The sequence below is a fragment of the Octopus bimaculoides genome, chromosome 13 (genome assembly GCF_001194135.2).
Source record: "Octopus bimaculoides isolate UCB-OBI-ISO-001 chromosome 13, ASM119413v2, whole genome shotgun sequence".
NCBI classification, from domain to species: Eukaryota; Metazoa; Mollusca; class Cephalopoda; order Octopoda; family Octopodidae; genus Octopus; species Octopus bimaculoides.
The window spans coordinates 63,757,815-63,773,949 of record NC_068993.1 but is presented as its reverse complement, the minus strand read 5'-3'; the positions used below and the strand labels follow the sequence as shown (position 1 = coordinate 63,773,949).

At 35.7% G+C, this 16,135-nt stretch overlaps 1 protein-coding gene across 1 annotated transcript in view; it reads right to left on the bottom strand.

The window, feature by feature from the left end:
- LOC106867777 (sulfate transporter) overlaps positions 1-16,135 on the bottom strand; it is a 42,212-nt gene that overhangs the window by 8,008 nt on the left and 18,069 nt on the right. Inside the window, exons 2-11 of the mRNA XM_014912761.2 lie at positions 15,297-15,534; positions 13,808-14,198; positions 10,079-10,189; positions 9,217-9,434; positions 7,575-7,739; positions 6,845-7,000; positions 5,079-5,161; positions 3,857-4,004; positions 1,452-1,565; positions 1,113-1,190 (exon numbers count right to left, since the gene is read on the bottom strand). Coding sequence (XP_014768247.2) covers positions 1,113-1,190; positions 1,452-1,565; positions 3,857-4,004; positions 5,079-5,161; positions 6,845-7,000; positions 7,575-7,739; positions 9,217-9,434; positions 10,079-10,189; positions 13,808-14,135 — 1,401 coding nt within the window. The 5' untranslated portion in view covers positions 14,136-14,198; positions 15,297-15,534. The remainder of the gene's footprint in view (positions 1-1,112; positions 1,191-1,451; positions 1,566-3,856; positions 4,005-5,078; positions 5,162-6,844; positions 7,001-7,574; positions 7,740-9,216; positions 9,435-10,078; positions 10,190-13,807; positions 14,199-15,296; positions 15,535-16,135) is intronic.

Sequence of the window (16,135 nt, the reverse complement as noted above, 5' to 3'; positions counted from 1 at the left end):
TATATATATATATATATATATATATATATATATTATGTGCCTTTAGACTTCTTATATGCTATGTTCACAAAACATTTTGTCATGCACTTAATGCTAGAACTGACAAAAGGGGGCCACGTTCTACTCTTTTATGGCTAAAGTTTTCAAGGGATTTTGTAAGTAATATTATCCTCATACAAATCAAAGAAGCAAAACTCTGGATCGTTATCTCCAAACACTTTTCTGCAGTCCACTGCGTAAGCCATGAATACAAATAACTTGCAGCATATGAGTGGGTCACTGTCATTTTTATGGCATAAGCTCAACAGGGTTTAAGTCTTTAACAATTTCGAAATAAAGTATTTATTGTTTTTATTGGCCTAAAAACAATTTACATGAAACAAACCCTCATATTAAATTCTCTTTGGATCCGATTCTTCACAGTATTTTCATTATTACGATTTTAACAATCTTATTATGAAAGGCTATTTAAAGTATATGAATGTATGTTATGCCAGTGCATTATTTAACATTAATTCAAGTTTATTTCTTTTGAATGCACCATTTTTATGGTCCTCTCATACCAGTATCTTTATTATATGTATGTGTATGTGTGTGAGCGCGTGTATGTGTTAGTGCTTGTGTGTGTTTGTGTGCGCGTGTGCGTATGTATACGCGTGCATGTGTGCGTGTGTGTGTGTATGTACGTGTGCGTGTAAGCAATAGCAAAAGATTCAACTAATTCAAACTCCATAAAATATCAGCTGACAACTCACGCACAATAACCACTGATTTCGCCTTTAATGTAGGTCCCTATTGAGCAGTATAATATATAAACGTAATATACTAATATAGATATTACATAAATGTATTGGGTTGTCCGGAAAGTTCGTGCCGATTTTTAAAGAAAAGAAAAAGGTCAATAAATACTTGCCATTAAATTTTTAATCAACCAAATATGAACCATTTTGGGATTTTGCTTTGTCAATTTCTTTTCTGTTTAGTTTACCCCAGTTTTATTTTACTATATCAAGGGTGTGGCGATGTTTAAAATAGTGAAGAATGGTTTACTAACGTGTATTGGGCATATATACAAGAGTAGAAAGTAATGAAAATGAAGCAAAAATACTTACGTTTGGAAGGTCTCTGAACAAAGGCCCAATTACGATTATAACGATTAGTACCAGGACACAGGAGAAAAGACTGGCTACCTGGAAGACAAGAAATGATGAAGATAAGGAGGAAGAGGAGGAGGAAGCGGAGGAGGAGGGGGATAATGGTGGTGTGTTCTAATAGAAGAATGGCTGACTGACTAGATGGATGGATGGATGGATGGATAGATGTTATACTACAAAGAAAAGATGGAGAGAAAAAGAGACAGACAGATAGATAGATAGACAGATAGGGGAAGGAAGGGAGAGAGATAAGAGAGAGAAAGAGAGAGAGAGAGAGCAACATATTCATCTCCTTACCTGAGTCTTTCCTCCAGCCGAGTCTTGTACGGATGTACGAGATACCGATGCAGCAAATGGATAACACGAAAAGAAGGAGCCAACGATGTTTCCGTAACCGTAGGCTTTCATTTCCTACAAAAGAACAGATCACAAGTTGCAGGGTCAAAAGCCTTTCCATTTTCTCCATCACCGATTGATATCACACACAACGGTCACTCCTATTTGCATCATCCTTAAAAAAATGTCTACGGTTGGTTGAAATAATTGGTCTTTTCATCTCCGCGTTTTGTTTTTAGGTTTGAAATACGTCCAGAAGGAGATTTCGTCAGCTGATTACAAATATAATCTGAGTTAATCAAAGTTTCTAAATTAATCCCATTGCATACGTGGAACCCTATGGCGTGTACTTTTCACATACCCAACTCTCCCCACCCGAGGTATTTTCCTTCGTAGCATAATTACTTTTTATCTTTTACCTTTTTGGGACTACGGCCATGCTAGAGCAGCACCTTGAAGGGTTTTAGTCAAACGAATTGAACACATTACCTAAAGCCTGGTATTTACTCTATCGTTTTTTTTTTGTTTTTCTTTTTGCCGAACCACTGGATAATTGAGATGCAAATAAACAAAACTGAATGTCAAGCACAAAGGTATACCCATAAATATATGAATGTGTGTGTTGGGAGAGAAACTTCTTAACACACAGCCACGCCTGCGCCGCTGTTGTTTGACTTTCCTCCGTACTATGACCAAATTGTTTATTTGTTGATACGTAAAGCAATGAAAAGAGGAAAACGAATTAAAAGGCAGAATTATTCGGCGTAAACAAAAGGGAAAAGGATTTTAAAATAAAGAAATGAGAAACAAAATTCTTCCTATGTTTTTGCATGTGTGTCGGAGATGTGAATTGTACGATGGAAATAATTCGAAGAATTAGTATTATACAAATAATGTATTTAAAATCTTTGATCTAGAAGGCAAGAATGACGTCAAAAACTGGCGGTGAAAGAGTCAATTCTTCAACGAGAAATCGAAGAGTTAATCATTAGACTATCGCAAAGTAAGTATTCAGAAAAGGTGCTGTAATAGATTCGGTTCTTTTACATAGCATTAACCTATGCGGTTCACACACCAGTTATCTGTGAGGGAAGATGTTTGACTCATACACGCTGAAATCTACAGCAACTGAAGAGAAGTATGTCCACTCCTTCCTTCATGAATTCTCTGAGCTTATAAAAGAGTTAAGTTTAATTTCATCAACTCCAAGACTAGCTAAATGTTATCATTGCCTCTTATTTTCGGTAGTCTCCCCTAAAATGAAGAGTGAATTTGCATTTTGAACCAAGGCGCTGAAGTTTTCTATTATCAAATTCTTCAACTCTCTTATTCTATTGCTTCAATTCTCTCTCACTGTCTCTGTCTGTCTCTCTCTCTCTACTGCTACTACTACTACTGCTACTACTACACTGCTACTACTACTACAACTACTACTACTACTACAGCTACTGCTACTACTACTACTACTACTACTACTACTACTACTACTACAACTACTACTACTACCACTACTACAAATGGGAACTGAGACTACGAAGACGAAGTGTCCGTTTCAAGGACATAGTAAATTTCTTATGAAAGAAGACGAATTGCCGAATCGTGAAGCCGTGGCAAAATAACAGACTTTACGACTCTGCGGCGCAGGCTCCTCTTCAGCAACCTATTCCTCCCCTGCTTATTTCTTACCGACCAAATAGTGGGATCTCAGATATCTTTGTAGAATCCAGTAACTTCGTTCCACTGTTTAGTCAGAGAGAAAAATAAAATCTGGATTATGAAAACTAAGATACCATTTATTTGTTTTTTTTCATTTTAGAATGGTTTCTTTCTTGGACTATCACAGAATGAAGGAATGTTAGCAACTGAGACTAAATTTCAACCATTTCAAACAATTACAATTACAATTACAATTTCAAACGGTTGTGTATCAAAGCTAATAAGCGCAGGCGTGGCTGTGTGGGTTCAATCCCACTGCGTGGCACATTGGGCAAGCGTTTTGTCCTATAGCCTCGGACCGACCAAAGCCTTGCGAGTGGAAACTGAAAGAAATCCGTCGTACATATATATATATATATATGTGTGTGTGTGTGTGTGTGTGTGGATATAAACAATTATGTGTGTGTGTGTGCGTGTGTGTGTGTGTTTTTCCCCTCACCAATGCTGGACAACAGATGTTGGTGTGCTTATGTACCCGTAACTTAGCAGTTCGGTAAACGAGTCCGATAGAATAAGTACCAGGCTTGCAAAGAATAAGTCCTGGGGTCGATTTCTTCGATTAAAACCCTTTTAAGGTGGTGCTCCAGTATGGCTGCAGTTGAATATCTGAACGTGTAAAAGAATAAAAGAATAAAAGAATTATGTCTCACCTTATTCGAGTCGATATCGTAATTATGTTTCTTCGCCATTAAACTGGCCAAGGAAACAGACTGGGCAAAGGCAACGATTCCGATAACAATGGAATCACCGACGTACGACTGGGCTGATACAAAATCCGGAACTTTGGGTGGCGGAAGGCTGAGAAAGAAATGGTTAAATTTATAATGTTATACATATATTAGCGGATGAGCTACATACGCATATCTATAACATAGATTTCAGCTTACATAATACATAAAGCTAATTTCTAATGTTTATTTCAACAATGTATTCCATTTCTTTCCGTGCTGTTATATATCTATGGTCAGTTTTGCAAGAGATACGAACGCCAAAACAGATGCAGATGACCGGTGACTATGGATGAGGAGGAGTGACCTGAAGATAGAGACAGAAGTACTTATATGCGCAGCTCAAGAACAAGCTTTAAGGATCAACTATGTTAAGTGCAGAATCAACAACACTAACGACAGTGACAAATGCAGAATATGTGGTAAGAGGGGCGACACGGTATGGCACATCGTTAGCGAATGCCCGGAATTGGCACGACGTGAGTACAAAAGACATGAGAATGTGGCAAGAATGATTCATTAGGAGCTCTGTGGAAATCAGGCCTACAAAGAGTAAAGATATGGTATGAGCAAACCCCAGAAGAAGTCACCGAGAATTAAGATTGCAAAATCTTGTGAGACGCAATGTCTTAGTGCGATCACCTGACCAGACATCGGAAACCGGACATAGTTGTGGTGGTAAAAAAGAAAGAGTATGTATGATAATCGACACAGCTTGCCCCGGTGACAACAGAATCAAAGAGAAAGAAGGAAAACTCAACAACAACGACGATTTGAGTGGGAAATACGAAGGTTTTGGTCAATGAAGAGAGTAGACGTGATCCCAATAGGAATTGGTGCACTTGGAAGTATCAGCACTCAACTACCAACATGGCTGAAAAAGATTGGTGCAAGTGTGAAGATTGAACACCTACAAAAATCAGCATTGCTTGGAGCTGCAAGAATTCTTTGCTAGGTTCTTGAAGCCTGACCAGTAAACAAGTGTCACCTTAGTCTGCTGGCTGTGGACAGCTGACACTTTCCATCATACTCAGCAAAATAAGCTGTGGGTTTTCATCAAATAATAATAATAGTAACAATAATAATAATAATAATAATAATAATAATAATAATAATAATAATAATAATAATGATTGAAGCTTACCCAGCTGGTATTTTGCCGACGGTTCTGATGCCAAACTTTTCTTTCAAACGGACGTAATGTGATATAAGTGTTCCCGTGACGACCTACAATTAATAAAAATATTTAATATAATATACGATGCGCTTAAGTACATTTCGTGTACTCAACATCCTAAATAACCACAATGGAAAAGAAAGCTATTAGTGATTAGCTAACAGTAGTTAGCAGTAGAACTACTGTCAGAAAGAATTGCAGAAGAACTGTACAAATTTCTTGATGATAACGATATATTACCGACGCAGAGGTACCAAAGATCAATTATTGATAGACAAAATGGTAATGCAAGATTGTAAACGAAGGAGAACACATTTGGGAATGGCCTGAGTTGACTATCGTAAAGCTTATGATATGATTCCACATTCGTGGATCATCGAGTGCCTAGATCTGTTTGGAATTGCGAGGAATGTAACGTATTTCCTGGAGAGAAGTATGGTGGAAAACTGAACTGACATCTTACGGGAAAAGCTTGGACCCTGGGTATCAGAAGAGGGATTTTCCAGTGTGATAGCTTATCTCCGTCGCTTTTGTTCTTTGCATGATACTCCTGACTAAATACTACAAATTTTCTAAATATTACAATATTACTCTACTTCTAATATCCATTTGCCTTGATAATATAAAATAATATACATAAAAAAAAACGAAACACTGATTAAGGATTCGGTTTGTCGTCGTTCATGGGAACATGAAATCTGAAAGTTTTCATCCATCAGCTCTCCTGGTTATATCCCATGTTTCTGCATATATTACTGTTCTCGTAACATTCGAGATTGTCTTGTTACAATGGCAACAGTAACGTAACGCACCTTTCATATGTCAACAAATATTTTTTTTTTAAATACGTTGTTTCGTATAACAAATGAGCAAATTAATGGAAGAAAGCCATCGCCATCTCCTCAAATACACTATTTCCAATTTCGTTATTTTTTTCTCGTTTTATCTTCAATCGTTTCTCAACATATCATATTTCTGGTTAATGTCTCGTTTACAATAGCTCCAATTGTGCTCAACGTCATCACTCCTGCTAATTGTTCTTTTAACAGTTTCTGAAATATTCTTATCACTCCTGACCAATCTTTTAGTTTTAAATTATCAGAAATTTGAGTAGTTGTTTTTCTATTGAACTCCCGATTCCATTTTTAATGATTCTTTCTACATTATATTTCTCTTCGTCGCCCCCTTTTCTTACACCACAATGATACGCCCGATCACCTTCGCAGCTTCTTCTTAAAGGTTTTCCTTAGACTTACATAATACATAAAGCTAATTTCTAATGTTTATTTCAACATTGTATTCCGTTTCTTTAAAGTCTTATGTACTGCATTACACACAATGGAAGACGTGATATTTCGAACCCTCAGATTTACCAATCAACTATTCCTCAAATCGGACTTCCTATTTCATATGCAAATAATTTAATATTTATAATTTTAAAAAAAACAGTTAAATTTCGAAAAACTGAATGGAAAACAATATATTTCATTGGGTTGGATATAATCGTTTCTAAAATGACTAGAAGTTTTAGTTTCCGTTGATTCCGCCGGGGTCATAGTCATGACTATGAAACAACTAATGAGGGCAAACTTGGCATTGAAGACAGATACATAATGTTTTGGTAAACTTGGAGTGCTTCAATCCTTCGTGTTAAGAATTTTGAAAGAAATTCGAGTCTTAAAAAAAGTGATCAGCTAGAATATATATAAGGAAATGATTGTAACTTTACTTACCACGAAAAGTTCAATAGGAAGTGGGATCTTTAATCGATCTTTGAATCTTTGGTTTATCTGGGTCTTCACTAAATATATAATGACCATACAAATGCATGAAATTCCCAGCTCGACTAGGTTGGTCTTGTGAATGTTTTTGAAGATTTCAATGTAAGTCTGAAATGAAAATCGTTCAAGACACATCTAATCATTGAAGAACGATAACATTACTTTACATATATTGTGTGCGCATGCGTGGATGTGCGTGTGTGTAGGTGTATATATATATATGTGTATATACTGTTTGAAGCTAAACGGTATGTGTGATGTTGGGTAAATGGCGTAGTGTATGTGTAGTGGGGTAGAAGTCGAGAGGACAGCGGGGATGTAAGAGGTGTGTGGATGATGTGTGCAAGTGCATGCGGAGGAAGGGTTTAAATGAAAAAAGATGGGGAATTTAGACGATGAGGGACTGAAGAGAAAATTGATTCCTGCTCCAGACAGAGACGGGAATCCGAACATAGACAGAGATGACCAGTTGAGCAGAAGTGGCCCGAGACTGGGGGTGTCTTTGCCGAGTCTGATGTCTCGAGTCAGCTAGATACCGACCAGGTTCTCCAATGTATTGGTAGTGGCTAAGAGAGCAGACGGTACTATAAATCAGGCTACCGGAAGTGCAAGTGAAGAAGTGAATGGCGTGGAAAGAGCGGTGATGGGCATTGTAGTACGACACGAGGATTACGATACTTACGAATAACAGTTGGAACACTCCTCCAAACCGCTTGATCTTAAGACCTAAGACATACTTCACTTGGCTTGAAAATACGTGTACAGCTGCACCAGTTGTAAATCCACCAATCAAACATTCAGACATGTAAGTTGTAACCACGCCCATTCTGAGAAACCCCATTATCACCTGAAAGGGAAACCAGATTTAAAATAATAAAACATCCAAGAAGAATTTAGTATTTTTAGTTATAATATGAATGAAATAGCGCATGAGATTTATGGCTTTGTATGATGTTAATTGTAAATGACACTGATGTAGTATTGCCCCATGCTGGCTGATCAAGCAGACTTATCGTTATGTGTCCTTCTGTTTAAAACATTTTTCTGTTATTTCTGAAAGGGCGACCACGTTGATTTGTGGTGTATGAAAAGTGGGCAGAATATGAAGTTGATGATTGTGATGTTGATCGTATTTGAAGTTAAGGGTTTCTGAAGTTGGTGTGTACAAGTCTAATGTTATACGAAGTTCATGCTTTATGAAATATAAAGAAATCAAGGTTATGCGAGAGTCGACTGACACAGTAACTCCGCACTAGATGTCTTACAAAAGAGTGTGTAAATATAGAATCCAAGTGAAACGTTCGTTGCAGTTTATCTCCAATCTTGACTGAGCAGAACAATTATCCAAAGTATTCCGGTCGTGACCAAACCGTTTATTTTTTGAGACACAGTGTATTTAGTACTACATTTCTCATATGTCCTTCCGGTGTTTTAAACAAAGAACAAGATTCAGTTGCTTCCAAATGATAAGAGAGAACCGGACATTCCTAATTATGTCTTCTATTTTAATTTCGATAATGTTTCTTTCATTTTATTATTTTTATAAATATTCCATAAATATTCTTTCGATCCAGTCAATCTCAATATGTCCCTAGTGATTGATGCAATATTCATATTTTCCTAATTTTATTCCAGATTAATCTGGAATTAAGAAAATAATAATAATAATAATAATAATAATAATAATAATAATAATAATAATAATAATAATAATAATAATAATAATATCTCGAGAAGTACATGGAACAAATAGGGGCTGCAATAAGGGTGGAGCACTTGCAGAAAACAACACTGCTTGGAACCGCTCGAATACTCCGGAAGGTGCTCGAGAAATAAGAGGTGTTACCTTAGTTCAGTGATAGTGAACAGCTGACACCGTAGTACATCTCCAGTGTTAGAAGCTGTGCAAAGACAATGATGATGATGATGATGATAATAATAATAATAATAATAATAATAATAATAATAATAATAATAATAATAATAATAATAATAATAATAATAATAATAATAATAATAATAATAATAATAATAATAATAATAATAATAATAATAATAAAGAATGCTTCTCTCTCTCTCTCTCTCTCAGATTGTTTCATAAAAATATAAGATTAGGAAGTTTGTGTCGTGGTCGTGGTCGTCGTGGTCTTAATCATCATCATCATCATGACGATGTTGCTGGTGGTGACGAGGACAATAACAGCAATGATGATGAGAATGAAAAAGACCACTTTAACGATGACGGCGATGAGAAGTGAAGAGAAGGAAGTGAAAGAATGAGAGAATAGGAAGTTGTAAGACGAGAAGACAATAAGGTAACATACTTGGGCTATTCCAGCCATGAACGTGATCGCTGCAGCCAATTGTATTTTCTTCATCACAACTTCATCGAAGGCATCTGAACTGACTGAGTATTCTTGTTCTGTAGTGTTCATGTCCGAAGTCAGTGAAATATTCAAGGCCCCGCTGGAGGTAGAGGATTCCGATGACTCGATATTGGACACTACAGAACCAATCATTAAACTCACCACAGCCACTGTACCTAAGAGAAAGAGAAACCACGATTTACACACACATATAAATTGTGTTAATGAATTAAGAGTAACACCAACGCAGTGTAATTAGCAATAAATAATTATATGAGATCACTACCCGTTTATAATTAGCTTCATTGTGTAATTAGATAACAAAAGAGATTTTTCGGAGTCTTGGGATGAGAGTCGAACCGACACATTTCGTTGTTATTTAACGACTCGTCCGTCGGCTATCTTTCATCTCTCCTTACCTGGGATCAAGCAATGATAAAAGCATTATTGTATTTAATTTGGACTCTGGTATTTCCCTTTCTGAATTCAAATTCCGCCTGGTTCGAGGCTTTTCCCCTGAGGTAAGTAAAGAACGTACCGTAATACATCAGAATCGATTAAACTGAATAAACATTATACACAACTCTGACATACAAATGGATAACTTCGAGCCAACGAGGGAGTCGTTATGTGGGCACGTGACTTGCTAGAAACATCAATCAAATCGCTCGCAAACCGTACGCTACCGGCTTTAGAGTTGAAGGGTAAAACACCATTAATCCAAACTTTGTTTCATCAAAGTTGATCTGAACCTAAACAACTACAAAAGCAATACATAAATTCGGGAATATTAAATAAACTTGCGAAATTTTAAACTTACCCATTGCTGCATGTCTGGACGTTCCGAAGAAGAAATATGTTAAGAGAGGGAAAAATGACACATAGAGACCAACAATGGGTGGAAGATCAGCCAGAAGCGCGTACGCCATTCCTGTTAATTGATATTTGTAGAGGAAAACAAGGTGAATATATTAATAATATTGAATTTATCGGCAATATTTATCGGTACTCTTATAAGTACCCAAGGAACCTATGTGTGTTTTAGAATATTGACCATGACGAAAAAAGAAAGATTGATCATGTTGATGTGATGTGAATAGTTGAGTCCAGTTATGGGACAGTTCAAGTGGTAGACACACGAGACCACATCAACAAGGACAGTCGAGCAATTCAACAAAATCTTATTAACATACAACAACTACTGACAGACAAATGTGCAGCGCCTTTCTCTCCTTTTTCACTCTTAATTCCACCAAGTTCTACTGGAAGCATTTGCCTCCTTTATTATTCCTCACCATCAAAACACTTCACTAAACACTTCAGCTAATCCTTTTACCCCAAGGATTGCAACATTCTGGATTGTCTATCTCGGTAGATAAGCAAACAATTACAGAGATAGACAAATAGAGGAGGGTAGACAGAGATATCGATGAAGAGGCAAACAAACATTCGTAGAGACAGAGGGACGGATAGGCACGTAAACAAAGTGAGGGAGAAAGGGAGGGAGAGAGAGAGATGGATGTGTACGCACGTGCGTTTATGTTGTGTTTTACATTCAAGAGTTTTTATTGTATTCTCGCAGGAATCTTTTTTCAGTTTGTGACATTAGGGTTTCTAAACCCACCATCAATATTTCTAGACTTTCATGGTCTTAATTTAGGAATGAAGTGATGTTGGTGTGCGGTGTTGTCTCTTTATTGTCGGTAGTAGCAATGTGATTGAAAACCACTGAAATCGAGCCACTATACCAAAGCTAGAAAATCGCAGAGATAAAAAAACAACAAAAACAACACATTATAAACACGGACAATAAACTTCATTTTATTCTCCGAGGTGAATGTAATAAAATTGATGTCCACACAGTAATAAACAAATACAAAACATGAAACTTAACAAACTCTACATAATTTCAAAAACTAGCGACGATATAACAGTATGTATGATTGACAAAAGCACTATGTTGGTAACCAAGGCTAAACCCGAAAACAAATACATCGCAAAAACTAATAATTTATTTAACGACAAAAACAAATCTATAAGAATTCAAAACAATAATAATACGGCCATTAGATGTACTTTATTTACCCAATTATATCGAAGAATTCATCCTTTCACATATCTACAGAATAGTAAAATGACACAAACAACTCCTCCACCTCAGATACATAATTTTTCATATAAATTCACCAGCACACAAAATAATTCTACAATTAGATAACATTATCAAACGAACACTTAATAAAGATAGTGTCATCCGAAGAGAATTAAGCTTAAAACAAATCAATGATGCAGACAACATGTTTCGTTTCGGTGTGGAAAGTCGAGTTAATAATTTTGTTGAGGCAGATATGGTTGAGACTTTTTTAAATAATGAATACAAACTCAAGAATAAAACCATGCACGATGTCAACTAACATAGAGGAGAGAATTATCTGTGTACTGCACATCAGAAATACATTTTCACTGTTCACAGAGAAAATTATATAACGAAAGACAGAATCTTCAAGTATTCTTTCTGAGGGCCCACGTACTATGTCTTCAATATGGCAATAATAGTTAAGAAAGTAGTATCGAGGTAAAAACCACGTGATATAGGCAAGGTCTATGGATGATATACCCGTTGTAATGGATGCACAAGATGTCGAGAAATTAAAGGAAGAATGGTGCAAACAACATCAAGTCTACTCCATTTCTAGATATAAACATTTAAATAAAAATCAACAGATAATCGCGTCCGTATGTATGAAAAGCACAAATACAACATATCAACATATATTTACATGGAAATAGCAAATATCTCTATACAGATAAAATATCAGGGACAACATTTATATTTTTAAAAGAATCTGAATAAAAAATATTCTTATATTTAACTTAGAAGAACATTTATATCCATCTCAGCAAACGAAGTAGAAGATGAAGGAATCTGCTGAATAAAACAGTAACTAGCAACGAATATTCTAAACCATACAACAATACAGACACAGCTACAGCAAAACAAATACCACACCTTTTAAAAGTGAATTTTATGAATCAAATCCGGTCATCAAAACTTTACAAAAATGGAAAACACAATATGCATTATACCAAACTGTAAATTGACACTAATTATATACACACAAAAAAACACTAGGATTAAGAATGTTCTTATCAATCACAAACCGCCGCCGTGCAGTCTCGCAAACAAGCTTCTAATGACTAATGAGATTCGCAAATATTATTTGCAAACATAAAAACTGCAAACTTTAACAGCATCAGCGGCTATAATAGTGACCATACAAATCTAACTTTTCATAGTCATATGCACTTCTAAATATCAATTGTAATACACGACACGACACAAACCAAACCAAAATTCAATTGGAAAACGTTAGTGGATAACTCGTCTATACACTGCAGAATTCCACATTAAAAAGGAAAAAGACGATTAAGCATGAGAACAATACTCATAACAGAGTAGAGAGCTTCGATAAGCATACAGACAATGTATACGGGACATAAACAAAGCTACACATCTGACTTTCGATACATATTCAAATTGATATAAATACAAATTTCGCAGATAACATCTGCACCAATCATTTTGACTCCACTTACCGCAGAAGAGGTTGCAACAGACGCCAGTATACTTCATCCTGAGATGAAACTATAAAGATCTTCGAGGATAACAGTGGATTTAACAATTTTACTCTATAAACAAACCACTAGGAAATTATTTGAAAACGTGAAGAAAATGGATACAAATATACAAGAAAACTTTCTTGTTTACAATATAAAATTCACAAGGAAAATATTTTGTATTTAAAACATAATATATGTGTGTACATACATATATTGAAATTTTGTCCAATCTGGTCTTCCATACATTCTAAATATAAAAACTTAATTTTGTGTGTATATTTAGTGTTGAAATGTTGATGTAACCATGTGTTCCGGTGATTTGGCGACCTACCTTTCTTTATTTACATTAATTTGTGAACTTAGAATTCTATTGTGTAATGCTGAGCATATGTATCAAGGCAAACAGGTACGTATACTTTCTTGTATGCCCAAAATAATACCACATGAATTCCGCGAAATGGCTTGAATCCTATGGAAGTTATCTCTCATACCCACTGACTTTATGCTTTATATATATATATATATATATACAGAGAGAGAGCGAGAACGTAATGAGCACAAAAAGAAGACAGTACGTGAGGAATAGGTTTTTAAATATGTTGCCAAACACTTAAGAAAGATAGTTTTGACGTTTCGGACGCCAACACTTTACCGAAAAGATAGAAAAGGAAAAAGAATAAGAGAATAATGACTGAGAAAGGAAGGTTAGAAAAAAGTAAAGGGGTTAAGGGACAAGTATGAATGCGGTTCTATGTGGTGGTTAGAAAAGGAGATAGATAGATAGATAGATAGATAGATAGATAGATAGATAGATAGATAGATAGATAGACATATCTTACATACAGAGACACATTCCATATTTATAGAGAGGTGTTTTAAAGGAGAAAGAGGAGGAGCAGAGAAATAGGAGTACGTCGTATCTACTCACCCTGAGGTAACTGCATGATACCCACTGTAAGTCCAGACACCAGGTCGTTAGGTAAATCCGTCTTCACATTGTATTTCTTAAGAATTCCCAGAAACGGGAATGTATCTGTTAAGATTTGTTTGCATCTTTCTTTGGAACAACTGGTGCAACTTCGTACTTGCTGTGCGACACACTCTTTGAAAGTCTTCTCTGGTGGTTTAGACTTTCGGAATTTTTCCCGGAATCCAATAATGTTATAGGCAGGCCGACGAATTTCTATCAGCGTATTCGGTTCGCTCACGCCACCGTTAACTTTTAACGAGTTCAGTTCCGTGTTCGAATCACACATTTTCGGTGTTTATAAATGAAGGGATGTAGGAGGAGTTTCTCTTCTTGATTTATTTAGGTTTCTCTACAATAAGAATACCAATTATTATTATTATTATTATTATTATCATTATTATTATTATTATTATTAGTTCTTATATTATTCATAAAGTTGGCAAATTTTTACAGTAATGTAAGGTGAATGGGTGAGAGTGTATTTGCTTTAATATAAGAAATACGTCAATATTTTATCAAAGGAACAAAAGGTGAAGTTAACTTTGACGGGATTCGAACCTAAGACTTAAAGTGACATAACCAAATAGACCAACACAGTTTGGTTCGTTGCTCTACCGATTCGGTCAATCCTCCACACTTAGAGAAGACTCTAAGTGTGACGCAACATGAAAGAAATAACAGCAAGGCGGCGAAATGGCAGAAACGCTAGCACGCCGGGCGAAATACTTCGCGGTATTTCGTCTACAGTTACGTTCTGAGTTCAAATTCCACCGAGGTCGACTTTGCTTTTATACTTTCGGGGTCGATTAAATAAGTACCATTAGCAACGGCATAAAAAATCTTAGTTAGTGAATGGGAAACTTTTTTTGATTGTGATGCTTTGATAATTAATCCATGCTGTGTACTACTAAAGATTTCCTGACCAAGATACAATCAAAATTCTGTAGTTGTTTGCTGTTTAATTAAACCACTCTAACTGGAAGATCAAAATTCTATTGGAGCAACCAGAACAATAACAACGTCTCTTTGGGCTACGATACTAACTTCTCTTAAAGCAATTATAACAACTTCTGTTTGAGAACAGCAGCAATAACAACTACTACAACAGGAGTAACCACATCTACAGCTTTATTGCAGACAAGCTCAGAACTACAACATCTATTCAACCAAATCTTAATTTTGGGGATTCCATACAATATGGTTTGCGTCAACATTTAGTGAGTACAGCGAGTTCGGAAGGAGAATTAAATGGTTTGCTGAAATGTAAAATCTAACGTTTCGGACAGAACCCTTTGTCAACTTAAGCTGTTATTACAGACTAATTTATTTCACTTTTAAAACTGTTTGTCAAACTTGTAAGTCATGTATAACATCAAGCTGTTATTTCTGCCACTCTACAAACAAGTTTAGAAAGAAAAAAAGAAACAGAAAGAGTAATATTACTTACATTTATGGACGCATATACCACTGGTGTTACTGCTGCTTCATTTAGTAGAGTGTTGTACAGGTATTGACGATAGTAGCAATGTTCGAAATGGTAATAGTGATGTCTGGTAGTAGTGCAGTATTTGGAACTGGTGGAAGTTCAGGCCAGGACCTACTAAAAACCGCCTTCTTCGGACGGTTCTTCATAAAATCTGACTCTTTACCAATAATTCTCTTGTGTCTTCCCTTTACACTATAAACTGAAACGACAAGAAAATTATTGCGTAAATACGTTTTAGAGATTCCATTTAACTATTTCAGTACAAACCACATTAAGCGTGTTAACACTATCTTAGTAATTATATAAACGGTTTGACATCATGCCTGTCTGCCTGTATGACTGTATGGCTGCCAGCCTTTGACTTTTTCAATCACGTCCCCTCACTCGCACTTTCTTTATTCTTTTCTCTCTCTCTCTCTCTCTTTTCATCTAACTATCTATCTATCTCTCAATGTTAAGTGTATGTATGTGTGTACGTGCAAGTATGCACGTGTGTGTTTCTCTCTGTGTGTGTGTGTGTGTGTGTGAATAAATAATCATCGCCATTTCCTTCTTTCTTTCTTCTCGTTCGCGTCTCATTGAAAATTTTACCTGAGTAAAAAAATTTCTTTTTCCTTACATGCTTTAACTATTTTCACAATTGATATACAATTACATAGCTTATTCGTCACTATATAACTGTTTATCTCATTATATATAGCTCGTCTGTCAATATATACCGCATATAGTCAATGAAATATATATATATATATATATATATATATATATATATATGTGTGTGTGTGTGTGTGTGTGTGTGT